The sequence below is a fragment of the Gymnogyps californianus genome, chromosome 25 (assembly GCF_018139145.2).
Source record: "Gymnogyps californianus isolate 813 chromosome 25, ASM1813914v2, whole genome shotgun sequence".
Taxonomy (NCBI): Eukaryota; Metazoa; Chordata; class Aves; order Accipitriformes; family Cathartidae; genus Gymnogyps; species Gymnogyps californianus.
This window is the reverse complement of record NC_059495.1, coordinates 2,305,014-2,328,843: the sequence shown is the minus strand read 5'-3', so window position 1 is coordinate 2,328,843 and position 23,830 is coordinate 2,305,014. Positions and strand designations below refer to the sequence as shown.

The window sequence follows — 23,830 nt, the reverse complement described above, 5'->3', positions numbered from 1 at the left end:
GCAAGGTCAGCCTTGCCACACAACTGCAAGGTTGCAATCCTGAAACTCAAGGTCTTACCTATAGCAAAAACCCCAATTCCCCACCCCATCCCCAAGACTTTCAGCTCAGCAGGCAGCCCTGCAGACCTCGTCTCTCCCCACTTCTCCTGGAGCACGATGCCCTCTCCTGGGGGCCTGAGGAAGCAGCTGGAGAAGCGTTTCCCAACCGGAGTGGGGTGAAACTCGGCAAGGTTCCCACCATGGACCCCGTGCCTTGGGGCTGGAAGGGAGGAACGGGGGCTTAAAACAGAGATTCCCAGCTGTTAGCTGTGATCCCACTTCCTTATATGAACTTCTGTTGGCCACGGCCTCCAAAGGCAGACCATCTTAACAGAACTGCAGAAGAATAAAGCTGCCCATTTGCAAACTGCTGTCCCCATCTCCTAGAGCTGCCACCGACCACCAGCCTGCAAAGGATGCTCTATGGAAAGCAAGACAAGCTAAAGGATCACAAAAATGCTTGGAAGCGGAGAGGAAATGAACATGTTTTCTATGGGTCAGGTCCTCCCAATCTTTCCCTCAGATGCCTCAGCCAACATAATTTCCTCACACAAGCACACCTCTGCTTCCACATGGGTCCACCTCCTGTCCTCTCATGTCTCCCCTAGTGTCTCTACGCTTTACGCCACCCTCACTGTATATACCTGGCTGAAAAAATACAAATGCCTCTTCCTAATGCTATACCCTACTCACATCCTCCCTTTGCTCTTTCACCTCTGCCACCTACTTTTCTCTGCCACTCCCTGGAATTCACCAGCAAGCCCGAGGCAGAGATTTATAGCCATGCATCACTCTCCTTCTTCATAGAAGCTGTTAGTTTTTGCTTGGTACCCAGTATAACTGGCTTAGGCCAGAGTGCCGTACACATTTCTCTCTAAATCTCCCTGGTGTCACTTGCTGAGTGATCCGAGCATCCTGTCTCCTTAAAGACACTACCCATTGCCCTCTGCATCTGTCCCTGTGTCACAGAGGAGAGAAGCCTGCAAGTTCTGTGAACACTCCCCTGACGAAGAGGTATCTGCAGGCAAAGAAGACAGGTGGAAAGGGGACCCCAGCAAACAGATGCACAGGTGGCCAACTGGAGATGTGCAATATTGTCTCCTCCCTCTCACCTCCTCACTGCACTAGGGATGCAGCATCAGACACTGGCTCCAGCTGTTGCAAAGCAAGCTGCAGGGTGTGGGGAGCACGGCAACATGACAAGCACTGCGTTCGCACTGCAGAGTCTACTGCCTGACCTGGTAGACGGATCTGTTTTGCCAAGATTAGCTAGAAGAAACAGAGGTAATGCAGGGCTGCAAGGCAGTCACCTAGAGAAAGAATGAGAAATGTTTTTGAGATTTTAGCTCCCACACCAGCCCTCCCGACACCCTTAACAGCAACATCCACTGCAGTCTGAGCAGCTTTGGGGCTTTTATGTACAACAGAGCATTACCTAACAAGTGTAGGTAAGAAGAGGAGCCCTGGGTTCTGACAGAAAGCTGAACCCAATTCCCCGGAGCAAATACTGCGCGCACAAAATACAAAATCAGCTTTGCAAGGGAAGATAAAGCACCCTACAGCTAAAAGTACTCATGCCAAGCAACTGAAAGAGGCAGAAAGAACAGCAGCACAGGCAGGCGGGAGGGTTGGGGGAATCTGTGCTGGTAGATTTGGCATGGGGCAAAGACTGCTATTTCATTTGGATGGGAAAGCTAACAGCCTTGAATGAGACAGCAGTCCTGTTAGGCCAGATGTATTCACATGTTACAAGACAGCCCGTGCAGTCCAGAGGCCTGCTGCAAAGCTTGTTGAAGTCAGCATTTCCACTGACTTTCGATGAGCCTTAAATCTGTCTCTCCTCAAACAAGGCAGAGAAAGGAAGTGCTGTCATCCCTGTTTCATGAGGTATTGTGGCTTTCTCACAGTCATGCAGGGTGTTGTTGGAGCTGAGTAGGGAACTGGACCCAGGACTTCTGCTTTAGCCACCAAAGCAGCTGATTTGCATACCTACACACTGCAGTGACCGTGGCAGGTGCTCTGCCCAGTTGCTTATTACTTGTGTTTTCCCGTCCCCCTCCAAAATAGCTGGCATTTGCCACCCTGCTGACATTGGAGCGGATGTCTCATTAGCACAGCTAGAACTTGGGAGGCTGGAAGAGCGAGAAGGATGAGCTCAGGTGGGAAGAAGCAACAACAACAGCAGGGGCAGGCAGATTCTGGAGAAGCAGAGATCCCTTTTTCTTGCCAGCTTCCCTAGTGAAGAGCCAGAGAGAAAATAATGGATATTTATAAGCAAACCTGTCTCTAAGGCAGCAGTTTCCAAAGTCTAATAATAGGGTTTGGACTTGTTTATTGTGTGATTCAGACAGCATTGCATAAAGCTGCTGGAAGGCTCCTGCCTGTCCCCAGAGCACATTCCCGAGAAGTTGTGAGTTAGAGGGCCTGAGTCCAGCTGCAGTGGATTCAAGCCAGCAGGGTACCGGCAGGTTCTGTCTCTTTAGAGGTGCAGTCAGAGCCAGCAGAGACGCTGGAGCAAACCAGGCTGTGCAGAAGTAGTATAAAAGCCTCCTCCCAGGGAAAGCCAACCACCCACTCCCTGTCTTGAAACAGGGAGTTTCAAGGTAAGAACTGCCAAGGAGCCTGATAATTGGACTTCTCGCTTTGACCCTTTGGTTTCTCACACCTGCAGCAGCACTGAGCAGAGTCCAGGAACCCATGGTGCAATGCACTGTGAAATGCGGGCAAGGGCTGCACCTACCTCAAAGATTTTTCAGCAGTGGAAAGAATGTCAGGGATGTGGAAAGCTACCTGTCCCCAAAGTCAAGGTGAAAACCCAAGTCTGCAGATTGCCGCTACTATGCCTTGACCACTCGGCTGGTCTCAAACCAGACCTGGTAGTATGGGCAACTGCTTATGAATCCACCACAAAAACCACATGCAGTGGCCCTGTTGTTTCTTGCAGACTCAGATACAATGTGTTGAAAGTGCAGCTTCCCCAGCCAAGTAAGAGGGGAGGATTTAAAACAGGAAAGGTCAAAACAGCCTCCTCTTTGTATGAGGGAGAAAACAGGGCTGGGCTCTGCAGCGCAGGGCAGCACCTGGACAGCATGTTCTGAGGCAGAATAATTCCAGTGATCAGCTCTCCACCCTGATCTTCACTAGACAGTCTTTCCAGCCAGTCCATTTCAACACAAGACAGAAGGCCAGAGCAGCCTTCTCTGTGCTGGCTGGAACACAGAGAAGCTTGCCCTTTTCTGGAAAAAGTTGTTTGAAGCCTGTTTTGTCAATCATGTTTAAACACATACCCAGTAATTCACCTCCCAAGCAGGATTCATGGAGTTACAGGACAAGTGAGTGACAGTATTGCACGAGAACCCAGGCTCCTGGCTCTCTAGTCTAGTCTCTAGTCAGGCATCCGGTCACATGCACTTGTTTGGAGGAGACCAGGGAGTCTCCGCCTCTGCATCCAGCCTCAGACCTTGCCTCTTCACTGATCCCACAACAAAACGCACCTCTGTCCAGTCCTGGTTGCAGTTCTCCAGTCTTGCACAGCAGTTACCCTCTGGATGAAGAACTGGGAAGGCAGGCATGGATCAAGAGTCCTGCTAGGCTATGATGCTCTCTCACCCTGCACATCCACCCTGACCTTTTTTTGCTGCTTAAGCAGACATGGCTGGAATTTGCAAAGCAGACAGATGGGGCCTCATTAGTACCTCTCCAGGCAAGCAGATAGAGACATGTGCAGTTATTCACGGGGACATGCGCTGAATCTCAGCAGGGCTGGGATGATGCTCAGGTTCTGACAGATGCTGGAGGAGAAAGAAATTCACAGCTCTTTCCTCCAGCAGTGCCTGGAGAGCTAGGAACTCAAAAGCACAGAATTTCATTACCAGAGCCTCTCTCCACTGCTACTTTGAGCCCTTCTTACAGCAACAAAATAAACACACAACTACTAACTTGATACCTTTTGTTGGAAGTGAGGTGGACTCAAATACTAAGATAGTCCCTGCTTCTGAGGTTAGTACAAGTAGCAAGGGAAGAGCTGTTACCAGTAAGGCCACAACTAAGAACTGTCTAAGCATTAGGCTCACTAGAGACAAGGCAGGGGAACATGGGAGAGGAAAGAGCAGTTGTTATTTGACACTGACTATCACTGTCCCAGGTACCAAAATTTGGTCCAGTCCCTTCAGTATCACTCAGAGGATGCACAGTCTGCTTTGGAAATAACGTCCCCCCACCATGCTTTACAGAAATCTCCTGTATGTTGGCAATGCAACATGGCAAGTGAAAGTGCTTCCCCACTGCTATAGAGAAAAGAGCTGTCAAACAGCAGCTGTGCTCTGATATGACAGACCAGCTGCCAACACGCCATAAATCTGTCCTAGAACAACCAGCTCCCGTGCAGATCTGCCAGTCACACCTGAAAGCTGGCCTGTGGCATTCCCAGCTAAGCCAGCCTGAAGCCTTCCCAGCCTACATGCAGCCCTCAACATTTTATTCACTGTTATTCATGTCCAAGGTATCTCCTCCACACACCTCAACTCCTTTGCCCCTACTTCTTCACACATGCTCTCAGCTCCTGGCTGCTAAGAGAGTACATTATTTCAAATAATCTTCTTACAGAAAGAAGACAAAAAACTTTGAACAGGAAAAAAACCCTGAGTCAAGGAAAGCTTAAGTATCAACTCTGTGGAGATGCAGTGTCCTTTTTGTTTTCCTTTCAAAAAAGAGCAAATTTGCATTGAACATCCTTGGAAACATGTTCAAGTCCAGGCCTGCCCTCTTCTGAGTGCCCCCGAACCCAGGTAGAGCCCTACGTGGAGATGACCAGCTTATACATACACCTGCCTTTGGAGCAGGTTGCAGCTGAACCCCAGGAACAGGCAGAAAAAGCAGGAGCAAAACTGAAATGGACCTTAAATCCTGCTGCAGCAGACAAGCAGGAAAAAATAGTTCTGTGGAAATTGTGACTTCCCTCAACCTGTTTCTGAGAGTGTCAATCTGTCTCATTGCTGGTGCTTCCTCAGGGCCTCTCCACCTCAGTGCTCCTTGCTGCAAAGACTGGATGAGCTCAGACAAGATGAAATTTACTGGGTCTCAGTATTTCACAGCAGCACTTGTTCAACCTGCAGTGCTCTCAGCCTCAATTTAAAGGTGGAGAAATACTGCCAGCAAAGAGCAGGTTAGGAATACTGTAATGCCTGTACATTCTCCGACCACCTGTGAATGTCTTGCGCCATGTCTCAGCTTCATGCGAGACACCTGATCTAGCCACAGTCATGACCGCATCATTGGCACAGTTGTGCCCATCTATGGTTCTGTCAAGAAACCAGCTTCTGTCAGTGTGTCAGGTCAGACACTAGCAGCACTGTAGAAAGCCATCTAGATACCTTCTTTTCCAGAACCAGGCAGAAAAATAGGAAGAGTCCTTTCTCCAAAGACAGAAAGGAGACAAAGGTGGATTGCCTACACAATCCTGATGTGCTACCCAACAGGTTTGGTCACAACACCCTTCTCTGCCCCAGGCAACTCTAGGCAGGGAATCCAGCTGAGGCAGATCAGCAATTTGTGGTTTGACCCTTTACCCACAAGCTCACAAACCACAAGACTTTATTTATTTTTCAATAGAGATCATAAATTAGCTGTCCCAAACCTGCCTCCTCACAATGAGATCATACATTTGCTTTAATTAGGGTCAAAGCAAAAAGAAAAGGAAAAAAAAATCAGAAGCTCCTCCCTCAAGCTTGCTAACAAAACCGGAAAAGCAAACTACAAAATGCCTTTAAAAATGTTTTGTTTTGGATGCAGCTCCACCTTTTGGCACAAACCTCTTCGCATCCACATCTGCATTCAAAAAGCAAGAGCCTTCATCCAGCTAAACCTGAGCCAGGTAGGCAATTCTTGCAGTCTCTTCCTCAGGCCTCGATGCACATACTCCTTGGCCTTGCACTACTCACTCCATCGAGTCTGTTTATTTACTAGTAATCTTCTTGTTATTGATGGCTTTTTGCTTAATCTCAGCACTGCTCAGAGTGCAACACTCCTGACTTGTGAATTATGAAAAGATGAGGGGAGCCTTAGCATTTCCTATCAGAAATCTCACCTATGGCTCAGTCTTTATGATAGAAACACCATTAGCAGCAACTTCACCTTCTCATTCACAGTGGTCTCAGCTGGGATTGATGGATTGCCTCTATGCTACATTCTGGCTGCCTGGTAGCACTACCCATGACAACAATTATGCATTAGCAGGGACTAAAGGAAGAGAGGCCCTGGCTCCTTTACCTGCTGCCAGGAAGGCTGGTTCTGTGCCAAAGACACTAGATGAGAAACAACTTGTAGGCAGACTCCATGTGTGACCTTAAATGAGTTGTTGGGTCAAGATCTTTGCAGCACTGAGACTCCCAACTTCCCCCTGAAATCAGCATTAAAATGTGATCTACTCTTGTCATCAATGAGAGTAACAACCCTCCCTTTCTCTGCCTCATCTCTTTAGCCTGCAGATTCTCTGGATGGCAGGACTGACTCCACCTGTTTGCATGGTAAGCAGCAAAATGGAGTCCTTGCCTTGATTTGAAACTCTGGAATGCAAAGCTGTCCAGCTGTCCACTACCTGTAGCCGCACCTGCGTTTACTACCAAGAACCAAACATTTGCCGCATTCCTCTGGAAAACATTGATAACTCCTAATTATTGTCAAGTTATCAGTCTACCACCACCACCACAAAACAGGAATCAAACTGGAGAGGAAGGTGGAGCAGCCACAGTCATTTAAAACAGTTATTTACTGTACCGTCTTTTCACATTAAACATGAGGTTATGGGCTATGACAACATGGAATAGTCACACAAACAGCACCAGAGAGAGGTGCAATTGGTTCTTTAACTGCATTTCTTTCTTTATTTGATTTAAGGTCGGGGATTAGCAAGGGGAGAGGGAACAAGGAGGGCAGGAGTTTTGGTTTTGATTTACTGGCACTGTAGAGCCCCGTTCAACACATGAAAACTTTTATGACGGGTAGAGCCAGCTGGAGGGATGTGGGGAATACTATGAACACAGACACTGCAACGTTGATCTACAATGTGACTCTGACCTTCCAGACCAACTCACCCAAGACACCAGTTGCTTGGCTGAAAGCCTTGAAGCTCCACATTTGACTCTTACGAAGGGTGATATTTGCACAGAGTGAAATCCACCTCTCTGAAGAGAGCCAAGACTTAGACACCACAGATGGTTCCCTAAGCCTTCAAAGTTTGAATTTAGAGTCTCAGCTTCAAACCGCTCCTCCATACAGTGGAGGTACAATGGAAGAGAACTGCATTCCCCATGCTGTAATCATCCAGAAAATGAAGCAGCACACTGTTTGCTCTTATCATGTTTTGCACTTTATAAGGTGTGTTTCCAATAGAGCACAATGCCGTTAAAAAAACTCCTCCTTAATGAAATGCAGGGGATTCAGAACACCTCTCCCTATGTTTCTAAGGTTGCTCTTATGATTCAGCCCATGCCTTGCTCCTCATCCAGTTCCTCCTGCTTTGTCCCAGTAGTATCATGTTAGATCACAGCCCCACTGGTACAGCCTGCCCTTCCCATCCTTCTCAGCTGTTAACCTCCAGACTGGCGAAGAGATCTGCCTAGCACTCCATTCTGCACCTGGACCAACACATGTATCCTGAGAGGCACGTGCTTTTCTGTTTGGATCCCAACAGCTTCCAAACATCTGCTTCCTGATCCACCTGCTCTGGCACTCTGTCACTGCATACTCAGACCAATCTATTCACGGTCACAGTGGGGCATGGGGCTTGTGCAGACTTCTTGCAAAAGGAACTTCCTCTCTGCTCCATCTCATGCCATCCCATCCCCACAGTGTTCCAAGGATGTGAGTGAAAACAACTCCCTTCATCTAGCTTGTGATACTGCATGTTTTAAAAATGGAGATATAATAAATACAGCATTGCTCTGAAGCATATTGGACCAATGTAACACATACTGTCTATTCTGGGAAACACAACTGGGGGGGGGAAAAAAAAATTAATCCTTCTTCTCCTCTCTGGATGTTTCCAGAAATTTTAAGATGCTGTAGTCTAGAATTCAAAGGATGTTACAGGTATCTTTAAACAATTATTATAAATAGCAAAAACCCCCTTGGTTTCACAGAGAACAAAAACACTCTGACCCCATTAAAACAGATAATTGGCTCAACTCCTAAGTTTGGGGTTTCTTCTCCCAAAAGCACAGGTTTATCCTTGAAAGTGTCTCCTGGACAGAGCAACTTTAGGCTGTCTCACTGTGGTGCGTGCTACTTCATTCCTTGAGATTCAGTGCATTTCAGTTAACTGTCTCTCAGGTGTTTTCCTCTTTTCCCCTTCCTTTTTCTTTAAAAAAAAAAAAAATTTCCTAAACGTTTTTACCTGAAAAAATTCCGTAGGAGAAGGTGAGCACTACTTAAGCAGATGAGGACAGTGGGGGGCGGAGAGAGAAAGAGAGAGGCTGAGCTGGATTTTCCCATTTTCCCAGTGCCAGATTGCAACCTCGAGCAGAACCTCATACTGTCATTCCTTTTTATTTCCCATTTTTCTCTTCTCTGGTGTAATAGATAATAACACAGGGAGCAGCAGGGATAATACGTTTGTAGGTGGCTGCTGGATTTTCAAATGGTTTCTTACCAATATGTTCTGTGTAGGCAGAGCAGAGACCTGACACTGAGAACTGAAAGCAGATGATGCACCCTTTTTACAGCTGGAAGCTTGCAGAGCGAAATCACTTCATGGGAAATCTTTATTAGTGAATCTTACAAGCACAATCTTTCAAAAAGGGAACTGAAGATGGCTTAGGCAGCTGTCCAAGAGTGTCAGCAGATGCTTTTGGTTTTGTTGCCCAGGTGTGTTGCTAGCCTCCCATTTTTTTCCTGGTTTGCTTCAACCTCCGGGATTTCAGAATAGTATAGTTTGCATACCATGTGTACTGTTCTGAGAGGAGAGGGATGTAGAATGCACGCAGCAGCTTTGAGGACCTGAAACCAGAAAGGAAAAACAAATCATCCTTAAAGCGCTCATTTGCCAGTATGTTCAAAACGATACAAATGAGGCTTTGCAAAAGATTTGGGCTGATGAGTCAGTGACATGAGGAACGCTAATGGTTCAGGCATATGAAGCCCAGTCCCATTTTCTCCTTGTCGGTGGGACCAAAGCTGGTTTGTGCCAGCATCACCAGTTTAAGAGCAGCAGCCTGTGCAGTTCTTCAGCATGCCCACTATCCATTCCAGTAGGATTAAGAGGCAGAGAGGGCAGGAAGGTGTTGTAATTATCGAAAGAAACTTAGATCCCAGATATACCACTGTCCAAAAAGCAGACAGTACAGCCCTATGGGCCTTTGGTATCATACAGACAGGCAGGCCTCCCGTTCCTCAGGGCATGCTATGAAGGTGAGAGATAGCAAGGCTGCATTTAGCTCCTGGCAACTCCTCTTTTCTATCCAGTCTTTCTGGCCGCCTATTCCTCCACGCATGTCTGAAGGGCAGACAGAAGCTTTCATGGGCACTGGCATTTTGAAGTTTTGCTCTTGTGCTGATCTTCTGTTGAGGGTATTGAATTAAAGAGGGATGGACTGCTCTAAAGCCTACAAGGCAGTGTGCTGCAGGCCAGCATTCACTCCATGCCCTGCTAGTGCTGGGAGCTGGCATTTCACAGCACTTTGCAACAATTGGACCAATGGAGTACTCAAGCATGGAGGGTTTAATGGCTGCATCAAATTAGTACCTTTTGTTTGGTTGCTAGTTGCTGGAGCTGTGCTAGCTGATTACATTTTAAATGCATGTATTCTCTTACTGAGCAAACTAATAGTAAAATCCAGGTTTAAATGTGAAGCAGACAAATATAATGTCCTTCAGCAGCAGCACTGAACCTTGCTGGAAGCTTAAAAAATCTGAGCAACTTATTGAAATCAGGGCTGGGGCACAGTCTTGCTTCCTCAGCATTGAAGCTTATCTCTTTATCTCTTTAAGATCAACTTGTTGGTAAACTATCAACCCTTGACAGACATAAGTCTAACTCCACCCACATAAAGCGTGGAAGCAACAGCAGCACTCAAATTCGATTTGCAGCATACTAAGTGGTCAGGGATGGTACACAGATCCAGCATGTACTTGCTGGTCATTGCAAGTCACATAGCTTTGCTGGTAACACAGCCAAGGTTCTGGACATCCACTTCAAGTCACTTTTTCAGGAGAAAGATGAATTGTGTTTGTTTGCTTATTGTGAGGCAGCACTGGATATCTTTCAAAAATGCAATCTAAAAAACAATGGCAGGAACTACCACTGTGAACTACATATCCCCGGAGGCTCTCAGGGTTCTTAGACAGCCTTACTGTAATTCATCTGGGAACAAGCAGCTCCTGATCTCCTGCAACTTGGAGTAAAAGACCGTCCAGGAAAAGACTGGTGATAGCTACTTGCATTGGCATAGCACCACTCAGCAGCAGGGTCCTGTTACATAAGATGCCATACAAGCACAAAGCAAGGCATTTTTCAGTTGAAATGTTCCCTCTTTAGACAGAAAAAGTGACAGACAAAGCAGTATTCTTCCCACACTGGCGAGGGGAAACTGAGGCAGAAAGTACTGTCTACCCTCAAAGAGACTGAGCAAGTCTGAATTCCTAAAATTTACAAGTCCCACTTCTAACTGTGAGACTCTGCCTCCTTTCAACATTCAGCATCTTGTAAGCCTGCTTTTTGCCAAACCCTCAGGTTGTGCTTTAGGATATAAAAATGCTGATTGCTTCACTTCGAAGAACAAAAAGCTCAGTGATAATACTTAGGCCCTTTACAAATTGTAAAGCACCCAGCAAAGTTCCTAAATAAAAGAATCACTGGAAATGGTTGCTCTTTGTGAATTCCTGAGGTGCTGGAATCAGGCACATGTTCAAAGCAGAATCTCTTAGTAGCAAATAACAAGGCAGAAGATGGTAATTTTGGTGTATTCTGAACAAGGAACATTTTTGGCAGCTGTCATTTCCTTGCGCTTGGAAATTGGAGGTCAGCCCTCCCTCCAGTCACTAGAAGCAAAGGCATCCCTTTGAAAACAAGTGCTTGATTTTCCTCCTCCATCTCTTGTGGCTAATGAATATCATGTCATTGCTGAACTTATTCTGGCATCTCCTCCTCTGAGCCTGACAACCCACCATTGCTACCATGGCTGCTCTCTGTGAATGGTGTGGTTTCACTTCAACTCCCTTTAGCAAAGAAAAAGAAAAGAAAGAAAAACAAGAAAAAGCAACTGTGTTCAAGCTGCTTGGGATGCTGTTTAAAACAAGGAAAATGAAAAATAAGGTAGAGTACCAGCTTGCTGCTACATTGTAAGAAAGGGACAGAAACTAGCACAATTCCCCAGAGCTCAGGGTGTGTGCTTGGGTTAAGATGAAGTAATTTGTTGAATTAGCCTTGTGCAGTTTAGCTCAGGGACAGAGAGGAAGGCAGCACCTTCAGCTGATGACTGAGGTCCTGAGTATACAGTCTGTAGCACTGAAAATGCTTTGAGTCGCTCAGTCCAGACGTAGAGCTGACAGCAGTCAGACAGCAGCACCAAGTTCACATTCTCCCCTTGACCTGGACGCATCTACATACTGACAGCCTGCCCAGGCCAGCACTGTACGATGCAGTGGGCACCCAGCAATGGTGGGTCTGATTGCTGGAGCAACAGAACTGTGCGCCCGTGTTTATCCTCAGTGCTGGTGCCTCTCACAGCTCTGCAGAAACACTACTATCCTGTCTGTACTTCCTCTTCTTTATACCTTTTGTGAGAAACACTCCCTATACCTTTTACTTGTTGGTATTCTGAAATATAGGCCCAATGCAGCTCACATGGTTGTGCTCACATGGTCTTTATGGCATATGTTCAGAATGTGCAGGATTCAGCTTTGCTTTCTAGAACAAAAGGATATTCCAGGAGGTGGTAGTAGCAAAAATCTCCTCCCAAATAAGCCAGCTCAGCGTAACCATCCTGAGTTTGCAGACAGCCTGAAACAACAACTCTGAGCAACGAAAGCTCTCCACATGCTCTTAACTTTGCTGGCAACTCAGCCCTTATTAGCAGCAGTTTAAATGTCAGTGTTCACTGTTTCACAGTTTGTATCAGCAGTGAAACGGGAGGAGAAAATACTGTTGGTAAAAAGAAGATCAAAAAAGGAGAGGCAGGAATGACTGATGGAGAAAAATACTGAGGGTGGAAAATGACGAGAAACGCAGAGCAGAAAGATAGCTGCTCTTCCCACCAGTGGATGTCATACATAATGCCAAGGCACTCGTGACAAATAACAATACAGTGAATTGGTGTATAAAGGCCACAGCTAATCTACATTCCTGTACTCCTCCCCCAAAACAAGAAGTACGTGCTCCAAGAATGGAGAGCTGTAAATCTCATTTAGCCAGAGGAGAACCCAAAAGTGAAGTTCACCCTGCTCTTCAAGGTGAAGTGATGTATTACTCAAACTGTCAAGTCCACAAGGAGTCCTTGGTTTCCACCAGGTGTTAGCTAGTCAGGCTGCTGGTGCCATAGCAAAATGACTCTTCACTAACAAGGCTTATAAAGGTGAAAAGGGAGCAGTTTACATTGGTTCCAACTACCCAGTCTGAGGACACTAGTTAAAAAAAGGCAACAGAAAATAAAAGAGGTATCTTAAAAATAATAACATTTATGTGCTCAGAGAATCACATCTCTGATGAACATGAAAAACATGAAACCCTGAATATGGCATGGTAAATGGTAGCACCAACATATCTGCTCCACAGCTATAAGGTCAGCCTTTGTATTTGTTCAGCAGCAACTTTCTCACTGAAAAGAGACTCAGACTGGACACAAGCACAAGGCTGCTCTCTCTGCTGCTGGTAACTACACAGTAGCAAAGCCCTGGATGCCTGCTTTCATCAGCAGCCATAAGAGAACCATGGCTGCTGATGCACCTACAGCTCAGGAAGTCATGATAGAGCTTTAAAGGAACCTTTACCCCTGTCACCTCACTTCATCAGGCTCAGCAACCTCAGACAACAGATGGCACATGGAAGGGGTTGGGATGACAGATGACAGTGAATATATACAATGTTCTATTTGCATTTGCTTCTAAATTTGTCCCCCAGAGACTGTGAGCGTGTGTAGCCTTAATCAGCACACGGCTCCCAAGCAGCATGTTGGTAGCAAGATCAAGGCCACAATCACTCCAAGCTGGGTAGCTAAGGGTCTAGTGCAATGCTACTGGAACACTGATGCAGCAAGGCTCTTTCAGTGGTGGGCTCTAGGCCGGAGCCAGCCAACAGGCAAATTCTGCCCAGCTCTTGTGCTCCAGACATGGGAGGTATCCCACATTCCAGGGGGGTCTGAATCCTTTTCCAATTGTTTGGTTTCTAGGGGAGCGACTGCTGCAGCACCCAGAGCAGCTCCCAGTTAGGACAGAGGTCCACAGTTACCAGTAGGCCCAGCATAGCTGCAACCACAGTGCCATTTGGTGCTAAGCGTATTTCTGTCAATTACCTATTGGACTTCAGGAGAAAGCAGTCCTGTTCTACTAATGCCAGTGGAGGCTCTTCTGGAATGGAAGCAAGGGCTAAGTGAAGATGTCCAAGTCTGCCCTCCCGAGTTTATCGACTGACATGGAATGGAAGCAGTTAGATACGTGTAGTGGTGGGAGATTCTTCTTAACTGTATCTTGTAACCTGAACTTCTTATCCCAGTGACAGCAGAATTCAGAAAGAAGCATGAGAAGGAAGAAGAAAAGGGAATGGCAGAAAAAAGAGGCAGGAGGAAGCTGAATCTCTGCCACATGGGCAGGACCTAGTACCTTCTAACTATGGGCATACACAGGAAGCTCATGATCAGCTTCCTCTCTGAAAACCCATTAACATTTGCACTTCCTCTAGGTGTTAAATTTTGTACCAACCATGCACCTAAGAAGTAATTTAGCTACTTGTAAAACAAAAGTAGAGAAGACATTTCATGTAACATGGAGGACAGCACCATTACAGGGAATGAAACAGTCTCTTATCAAACCAAGGTAATGATATGCTAGAACAAGGTGACTGAATCATTAATTTTGCACTAAGAATTTTTTTTTTGATGGAAAACCCAAGCGTTTGGAGCAAGCAGACGGCTCAGCCTAAAGAGCTGGAAAATATGTGCTCCTCGGTGAGGAGCTGTAATGTATTTTCCCTTTTCTGTGCCAGATTCGGAGTGCTCAGCCAATATAGAATTAAATGGACCTTGGCAAAGCAGCTTCCTGAGGAGCATAATTAGCTGGTGGCTTGGAGTGCTCTCTAATTCAATTAGCAGCACCATTTATCAGAGCCAGCTGAGATTTACATTTGCACTTGCTGACGTCAATGTGAGACTCGCTGTGAGTCCCAGAAGCCTCCAGTTCAGCAGGAGTGAATTGAACTTCTGGGGTCATTTATTTTCAAAGAACAAGAGCTGGAGTTTGGTTTTGGGTGGGGAGGTGTTCGATGCTTTTTTTTCCCCAAATGCTCCTTGCTCTGCAGCCACTGAGCTGCAGACCTGAAATCTACACTGGCAGCTTCCCTCACAGCTCAGTTCAAAGTGACACTTCTTCTGTTCCTCCTTCCCTTTTATAAAAAAAGCTGCATTTTCATAGTGTTTTTACACTTACTTCATAGGTAGCAGGGGACATTTCCAAATCATTGTGTGGAAGCAGGTGCCGGATTTGAGAGATGCGTCATTCTGCTGAGCTGGGGGAGGGGGGGAAGGTACATGCTCAGAAATGTGAGCAGCCTGGATCATTACAGGAGTTCTTGATGCATCTTCACTGACTCTACCCACAGACCTGTGTGTCTGACCCTGGGAAGAACTCTCCCCACAGATCTACTAGCTCTGGGATCCTTTCAGCTTACCAATTTCTAGCACCTAACATGCTGTTACAACTGTGTTACTGCTGCTCCCCTGCAGCTAAACTCCCCAGAATGATCAATTTCTCAACTCTAAGAGAGACAGCACTGCCTAGATTTGCTGTCTCAAATTAAAACGAAACAAAAACACAGAAGTGTTTTTGCTGGGATTTCTACACCTTCTCTGCTATCAGGCCTGCCAACAACTTTCGGGACTATAGAAGTACTTGCTGCATCCCTGAAACAGTCTCAGGGCATCACTGATGCCCTCAGAGAACCTTCCAGGTGGATGGAGTGGCAACTCTCAGTGTCCTCCCTCTGAGGCTCTGCAGTGCCCACTCTAGCAGGCTTGGTACTCTACAGACTGGGATAAGGACAGAAGCAAGCAAAGCAAGGGCTGACTAGCAGCAAGGGAGACCGCTGCAGCCACAGACAGAAAGACGCACCAGTAGTACTTGCTTTGCAAATGAGGTTTTCCAATCTCAACAAAAGGACAATAGCTAATGCCTGGGTCTGCAGGGTGACACAGACCCTCACATCTCATTCAGTTGCTAGGCAGATCTGCAATTGTCACTAGCTAACTCATCTGTCAGCTGCCAATCTACTGCAAAACTTGTGTCATTTCCCCTTTTGAGAATTGCTTGAGCCCCATTATTTTATGCAAGTTACAACTCAATCACACTCAGGGAAAAAACCCAAAGCAAACAATGCTGTCTTATTTTAGAAATGCTATGACGCATTCAGAGCAAGGCGCTCAACAGACCGATTATGAACATTTGCCATGGGAAACCTTTATATGGATGTTGCAGCAAAATTCCAATACTCGGATGCAAAACAATGCGAAGGTATTTACCTGCCACTGCTATTATGAAGTTGAAGCTCCTCACTCTTTCATTCATTGCCAACAAACTCCTGGAGATAAGTGGGGAGCTAACAAACTTTTGGTCCAAATGGGAAACTGCAACACAGGGAGCGTTTAAGAGGCCTGGACAGAGTCATGGGAGCACCAAGTTCCAGCTGAGCCCCTTAAATCACTCATCCACCCTACCTCCTCTCCAAGGGCCAAATTACAGAAAGAAATTAAAAATATATCACAAAAATTATGAAGCAAGCAATCAAAAAAGAGCCTTTCTGACATTTCTCTTGCTCATGCTGTTGTGGATGGGCTGGCAAAAGGGGCCTTGACCTTGTCTGTAGTATCCAATTTTAAATGTGATACCTTTAAATGACACACTGGCTAAAAGCAGGGCAGATCAGACCTTGCACCGTTTGTTCTTTCTGCTTTTCACTGTACCATGAGATGTCTTGGAAAGCTGTGCCCACTGCTACGCATTTGCCCTGCTAGGCAGGCCATGGTTCCTGGCTTACTGTTCTTCTTCAGGGGGAATAGAGAATCTGTCAGACAAGCAGGGTGACAAGGTGGGGAGACATTGCTGGTTCTCTCCTCCCTCAGCATCAGTGATACCCCCCAGGTAAGCACATGCCCTTCTAGTCCTTCACCAGCACTGTGCACTTGAGCTGCCCCACCTGCCGACTGCTGAAGGTCTGCTGAAGGGACAGAGCCCAGCGCTCCAAACTGCGGGAGCTCTGGAGGTACTAACAGCAGGGATGGAAATCAGACCTGCTGCTATGGCAACCTGGCCTGCTCCACTGGTGAAGGCACCACACCTCCCCTCTGCTCCAGCTGTGAGACATTGATAAGGAACAGCATGGAGAATTTCCATGCAGCACAAGAACAGGAGCGGAGGCGGCTAACGGGAGACACCAGCAGGGCTAAGGATCTGACTGCCTGATCTCCTCTTGGGACATGCTCTGCAAACCCTCTTCTATTCCAGTCTCCCACTAATGCAACAGCATCTTTCGTTAAGGAGGACACAGCAGCCAGAAAGATCCCCTTCCCTCCCTCCCCGCCACCTTTAGATGATCTGTTCGAAGGTCTTGGTGATTGCTTAGCCAGGGAGTATGCTCCCCTTTCCCCACCCCCTTTACATCTGTATTCTGCCTTTACATCTCATCGTTACCAGGGTCAGTATGCTCTGAAGTTTCAGGATCTCTCTGTGACTCCCAGTTTCTCACAACAAGCTGCTGCTCCGTGGTGAGATGCTACCTTTGCTACAACAAGCCAAGCTGTTCCTTCCAGTGGTAAGAGCCACATGCACTCTCCCTTCACAAGCCAGACATGAAGGACCACACACAGAAATCGACATCCTGTACTGAGTGGGTTACCGGAGTTTGGCTGCAGGCTTGCAGAGATACTTAGCCAACAAGAAACATACAGCTTGGGAATCTAGCTGGAGTTTAGATGATCTAAATGCAACACACAGTATCATATATCAAATCAAAATGATTGCACAGGTTTTCACTGCCAAGCTTGAGAGTAAGTTACCAGCCTCAGTCTGGCAGGAAGTACTTCGACAGCATTTCCCCTAGAAGCACAGAGCTGCCACACCACATCTACCTATGTATTCAGCCAAATTCCTGAGAAGCCAGCCAGATATTTATGCTTGGCAGAATGCAGGGCTTTAGCTGTAAATAGGGAAATTCCTTAATCCTATCAATTTCCCCTAATAAGAAGGAGGGGAAAAAAGAAGAAAGAAAAATGTCATAGAGTGACTCATACGGAAACAGCATTAAAGCACTGAAGAGAGTGAGAAGGACTCAGCTCAGCACTGAGCTATGCGTTTGGGTCTAGCTTAACTCCTTGCACTAATTCCAGTGAGCATTGCAGGCCGCAGCAGGGTCAGGATTGAGATGATCTCAGATGTACACGCACCTTACAGGAAAAATCCCCAGCTAGGTTAGGAATGAACAAAAAAGGCTGGGTGAAAGCGGAGGATTCGAAACACTTGTGTCCGTCCTGTGGTAAGGCCTACAGTTGCAGACTCAACCCTCTCCCCACAAAAGGAGCAGATACACTGCTGTTGCTTCCAGACAGATGCTGGTTTGTACTCAGCAGGGCACAGCCTCTAAGGGGATACGAAATGGGTTCAGAAGAGAGCAGTGGTATGTCTCTCATGAGCTTTAATCAAAAGCTCAGAGGCTATGGGTGGGGACTGAAAGTGTAATAATCCAAAAAGCCCCACAAGACAGACCAACTCCTTCTCTACCAAACATCAGCTAAGAACAGGAAAAATGAACAGAAGTGGAAAGAAGCCATGAGGAATCCAGGACATTCTGGAGAAGTCTGAGAGATGTACAGCCATACCAGAATAATTCACTTTGCTTTCATTAGGCAGGCTAGCATCTCTGTGGCAGACAGCTGCTACCTCTGAAAGCACCGCTAGCAAATTACATCCTCATGGCTAACGCAAGGTGTCTTAAAGGCTCCTTTGGACCTGACTCAGTGCCTCTGATAGACTTCAACGGACTTTATGCTCTGCACGAGTCCTTTGCAAAACTCTTATGCAGACGCTTCTATTGCCTCATTAATAAGACTCATTGGCCAACTCATTCTCCCTTCCTAAAGTCTTGCCTGAATGTAACAGCAGGTCTCTCGGAAAACATAGTTCATGAAAGACCCTGCCAAGAAAACTTGTTTGTGTCAGCAAGCTGGGAACGTTAGAGCACTTCCTGGAGTTGCTCTAACATTATCACTCTTTCTCACTGTTCAACTGCTTTTACCAGCCCCCCTCCCTGGAGGGTCCTATTACTAGGAAGTAATAAGGTCTCACATAGAAAATGGGAGGGCACTGAACTCTGTGTTAGTTTTTTACAGAGGTTTTTCCAGTCAGCCTCTCTGTTCTGTTATGACAGCTACATGACCAGAGTTTTAAATGACTAAATAACCATCCCCTTACAGCTGAGGGTTTCTGTATTTGCAGGAATCTATTAACAACATTCCCAGTTTGACAACCCTGATTCCACCCCCTGTTAGCCTGGAGGAGAGCAATTTCAATCTCTGCTTCTCACAGAAATTCCTGTTCAGACACACAAGCAAGTTGTTCAGTGAGCAGCAGAACTAATGAAGAATGGATTCTAACAGAGGTCTCTTCCATGGATTCTCTGAAGCCTAATAAAGGTCTGACCTTGCTGACTTTTCACTTGATGAGACTGCCTCCTCTCTCTGTCTGCCAGCTTTCATAAAATTTGTAAGAGCTCTTGCTCTTTGAGACTGACTTACACTTGTCTTGAATTTGGCTGAAACAAGACAGCAGATTCGAAAGTCTATTGGGAGGAGATGACATGCACCTCATTTCTTTAGAAAGCAAAACAAAAAACATTACTTCAGCAAGAAGTGCACAGGGAGGATTCTTTTTAAAAATAATCCTTCTCACCACCCTTCTCAGCTAGCTTCACCTTCTAAAGCAACCTAGGTCATAAATATTGCAAATACAAGTTTGACAAAGGTTCCACTGTAGCCAGCAAGCTGCCTTTGCTGGAAACTGGAGTACAAGCTGGCATTTCCCAATGTATCTTTCCTCCCTGTATATATCTACTTTCACAAGCACATAATTGAACAGAAGTAGTTCAGAGACCTGCCAGCCTTTCTCCCTCCCTCTCAAGTGTGTAAAGCATACCTGGAAGCATCTAGGAATGGCTTGTAGGCAATGGTTACCCACTCTTCTTTGTTGGAGGAATACCTTGGCTCCCTTGGGGTTTCAGCTGCTGTATCCAAGTCCACCAGATAGTGGCATTTGGAAATGTCAATCTGCAGAAAGAAAGACATTCTTGTGGTTTACTTCCTGTAGGCTTCTGGTTGTATGTGTTCATTTATACAGGCTGTTACTTATCAATGAGAAGGGGGTTAAATTTCTAGCAACAGGTGAAATGCTTCATGCAGGATACATGGTAAAATATTTTGAATGTTTTCAAGTAAAACCTTTATGGGGGAATACAAGCTACCACTACTGCTCTGGTCATAGAAGGAGAGTCCTAGGGTCCCTCTCCGAGGAGGTACCACTGCCAGCTCTCTTACTGAGGAACTGTCAAGTCACAGAGGGGAATTTGAGATGGCAGAACCAATTCTGTTGAGGTTTTTCCTGGTGGTTGCCTAACTAGCTATTAAAGACTTCTTACAATGCTGACTCCACAAGCTCCCCAGGCAAAAGACTTCACTATCTTTATTGTTAGAAAGGTTTCCTGATGTCTACACTGAATATTTTCTGTCTCAGTTTCTGCCTCTTCCTACTTATTTTACATCATGAACAAGGAAAACATTTTCTTTGTGATAGCTTTTACATACTAGAATTCTCTTACCTGAAGACGGCTGTTGTCTTCTCTACAACCCTATTTTACCCTATAGTCATGTTTTCTACCCCTGTGATCATTCTTGTGGGTCTTCAATTAGTCACATCTATCCTGACTGCAGTGCCCAAATCAGGATGTAGCACTTTAATGAAGGACTTTCTAATGCAGAGCAGCAAAGCAACAGTTGCACAACATGCTCCTGTGCATATAACCCTCTACGTGGCTCCTCTCTTTATATAGCAGCATGGCATTACTAAGTTTTATTCATCCAGGGATTCATTGCACCCCTGGATCCTTTCCTGAAGGACTTGTGCCTAACTGGCTGGTCTTCAACTTACATGTATTCACCTAATTTCTGTCTAGTGCACTGTCCATACTAAGTTTCATCCTTTTTTTTTTTCAGATCCTTTCTCCAATTTCTCGAAATCACTTTGAATTCTAATTACGTACTTTCTCCCACATAATTTGTTATTTAATAAGCCTATTGCCTATTCCTCCTTCCCTGCTGAAGCTCACTGATAAAAACTCTGAAAAGGACAGACCCTTCCAGTTTCCAGTACATCCTCTCATTTTGAGTGATCTATGGATAACTACTCCTATCACTACTGTAACAGCAATTCATGAATTCTGCCCCAAAGTGCATGCACAACAGTAAGAAGGGCACTTTATGTCAAGGCACATCCAGAGGAATATTTCTGTAGACCAGAGGAATACTAAACATGGATGCTGGGAAGTGTACCAACTCAGCACTCGTTTGTCATGACCATGAACTGTTTTTAACGTATAAACATCTGAAGACACTGCCAATTAATATCTTGTATAGGTGCTGTCCTGGCCCTAAAGAATGTACAGTCAAGTTCACACAACAAAGGCTTGACTCACTGCCCAAGAAAGACAACAAAGTACATGCTAGATCAGGCTGAGGGGAGCCAGTGCCTCACGCTCCCCCATTTATCCTCCTGTAAGAAACAGCGTATCTGCCAACTTTCTGCAAAAGAAATCCCCTCACTCATCTAATTCTTCACACCTTCTTTGGAAGTGCTTTTACAATCAGTTGCATACAATTCCAGCACATTTGGCTTGGAACACATACAGACCAATATCGGTTACCCGCAAGGATCACACAAGCTCCACAACCTGTTAACTCTGCAAGCCTCATGGTACCAGTCATCTCATCTCATGGCAGGGCTTAAGCAGAATTGTGGAAAACAGTAAGTAGTTCCGGTAGAGTAAGCTTATTGTCTGGCACAAATTATGGTGGAGTTTGTGCATGAATAACCGGTCGTGTAGCACTGATGACCCTCACTGCCTCACTTGCAGCAGATGGACATCACATTGCACCTCTCAGACTATGTGGACGTGGTATCAGCACAGTCATGCCTTTATCAGCTGCCTATGACGCAAGTAACTGCTCTGCCCTGACCAAAATGTTTGGCAACACAAATTATGAAAATGCATTCGAGGAAGCAACGTCACAGAAATGAATTATGTGTGTGACCTCTCAGTTACATGAGCTGCGGGCCATGTCCTCAGGAGACTCGCGTTATGCAACCTTCTCCTTCCTGCTGGGGAGAGTGCTCGTGGATATGAACAGGCTGTACTGTTCATTTATATGAATATCCTATGTCCTTTCTGGCTAACAGCCCCCAGCTCCTGTCCTCTTCTCCCCACTCCTCACAGGTAGCCCTACAGATGTGCACTTGAGCTGCTGAGGAATAAAAACTCTGCCAAGACAAATGTGAACTGTCAGCTACAAAGAAGACTTGAGCTCCTACCTGGACAAATTTCCTTTTAATAATAACCATCAGATGTGAGATACGTTTCATACAAGGTAGCCATCAGTTATCTCAAATGCAGGCAGCTGAGATTCTCCAGGATGACTATGTCTTATTCTGTCTTACTCCCTCAAACTCTTCCTTGAGGGATCTCACATTTCAGTTTGCTCTCCCACAAAATTTTATTGCAAACTTCCTTGGTCATGCTTGAATTCACTTTTCTGAAGCACCTTTGGGGTTTATTGTAACAATTTAGGCTGAAAACAATTTAATTAGGTGGATACCAGATGGCTCCATGGCATCACAACTGAGTGGCAAATGAAATTACACCATGGGAAACTCAGCTGAGGAGAATGTTGAATCCACTTCTTGCACTGTATGAGAAGAACATTCCAGGCCCTGAGGGAGGTTCTGGCTCATTAGTTAAAAGACTCCCAAACGACTAACCAAGTTTTCCTGTAAGTGATGTAGAATCATTCAGAGAAAGACAAGTTACTGCCTCAAGCACTAAGACTGATCTCACTTCTCTCATTCTAAATGCTCCCCTAAAAGGGCTGGCACTTCCAATGCGTATGAATTATCTGCCAGGTGAAAGACAGACTTCCCTTCTACCATTCCAAGCAGAGCACAGTACATTCTTACAAGTCACATTGAAGCTAAGGATAATATTCATCCCGGTCAGAGGGCCAACACAGCACCTATGCATTTATTTGGGGATTTACAAAAGATTTCGGTGGTGTACAGTCCTTGAAATGTTTCTTTGTAGAAAGAAGTCAGTCTTAGTGAACGGGGCTGCAAGGAATTTCTAAATTACATCCTATCCTCTTCTGTTCTCCTTTCCTTTTCCTCCTCCCACTCTTTTTTTATTTGATGCAACCGCTCTCCTACGTGGTGGAGAACTACATTTGATCACATCCTGAATAACAGGAGGGGGCACGGTATAGTACAGAGATGGAGCTAAGGGTACAGCCTGCAGCTGTACTGCTGCAGCCACATGTCTCTCACTGGTGTCTGGATGGATGTTAGCCTGGCCACACAGAGCACAACAGGAGCTTTTCTGGTTTACCACAGATAAAGTTCAACTGTTTTGAGCAAAACCAGAGATGTTTTACTGATCACTCAAACACATATTTCAAAAATGAGACCAAGCTTCAGGTGGTTCCTACGGTTCAAAAGAGAGCTAAAGGGAATTGGAAAAGAAGTGAAAATAAAGTGGTTACAAAAAACTTCCTCTGAAGTCAGAAGTTTTTAACAGTTTCAGCTTTTAGGCCTAATCTACTGTTCCTGCTTGGATACATCTTTGTAAGAAATAATACTCCTTTATCTCTTTCTTAGCAGTTTCAGAGACAAATACATCTCGCCAGTAGGAGAAGTACAAGTTGAGTGCTGTTCAACATGATTAAGGAAGGAAGAATTGCAAAACAAGAAGATCAAATCATTCTTTTCCCCAGTGTCTCACAGCAACAGAAACACTGAGATTTACTCTTCAATTTCCAAGCAGAGCAGTAATAGATACTTACACTTGAAACAGAGAGATCAGTCCCATTTCTGCAGCCATTAATTGGTTTTAAGCTGTCCATGGCTCAGATAATCCTTTTGAACCATTTGTTTTCTCCCCTTTAAATGACCAACAGACTCATGCTATTTAGATTTATTCACTATGATGGTCCTTTCCAGTGCTTGCTAACTTTTTTTTTTTCTTTTTAAATCTGCGTATGCTTGCAGTCGCAAGCTAACTAAACTTGAGAAAAGATCTTGTTCTCTTGGTCTTATTAGCAGGTCAGAAGTAAAAGTTTTAAAACCCTATTTCAAATTCACATTTAGTAGCTAATTTCTGAGGTCCTAGGCCCTTTTGCTTGCATGAGAAATAACAAAATTGTAGAGTGACATTAAGAAACAACCATGAAACACAAGTGTGTTTTGCTCCATTAGTCACAGGCTGTGCACCAGCCAGCTGTCTGTG

General features: G+C 45.5%; 1 protein-coding gene across 1 annotated transcript in view; it reads right to left on the bottom strand.

The window, feature by feature from the left end:
* ALG9 (ALG9 alpha-1,2-mannosyltransferase) overlaps positions 1 to 23,830 on the bottom strand; it is a 104,190-nt gene that overhangs the window by 63,088 nt on the left and 17,272 nt on the right. The window contains exon 14 of the mRNA XM_050910811.1: positions 19,423 to 19,553. Within this exon, the coding sequence (XP_050766768.1) occupies positions 19,423 to 19,553 (131 nt within the window). The remainder of the gene's footprint in view (positions 1 to 19,422; positions 19,554 to 23,830) is intronic.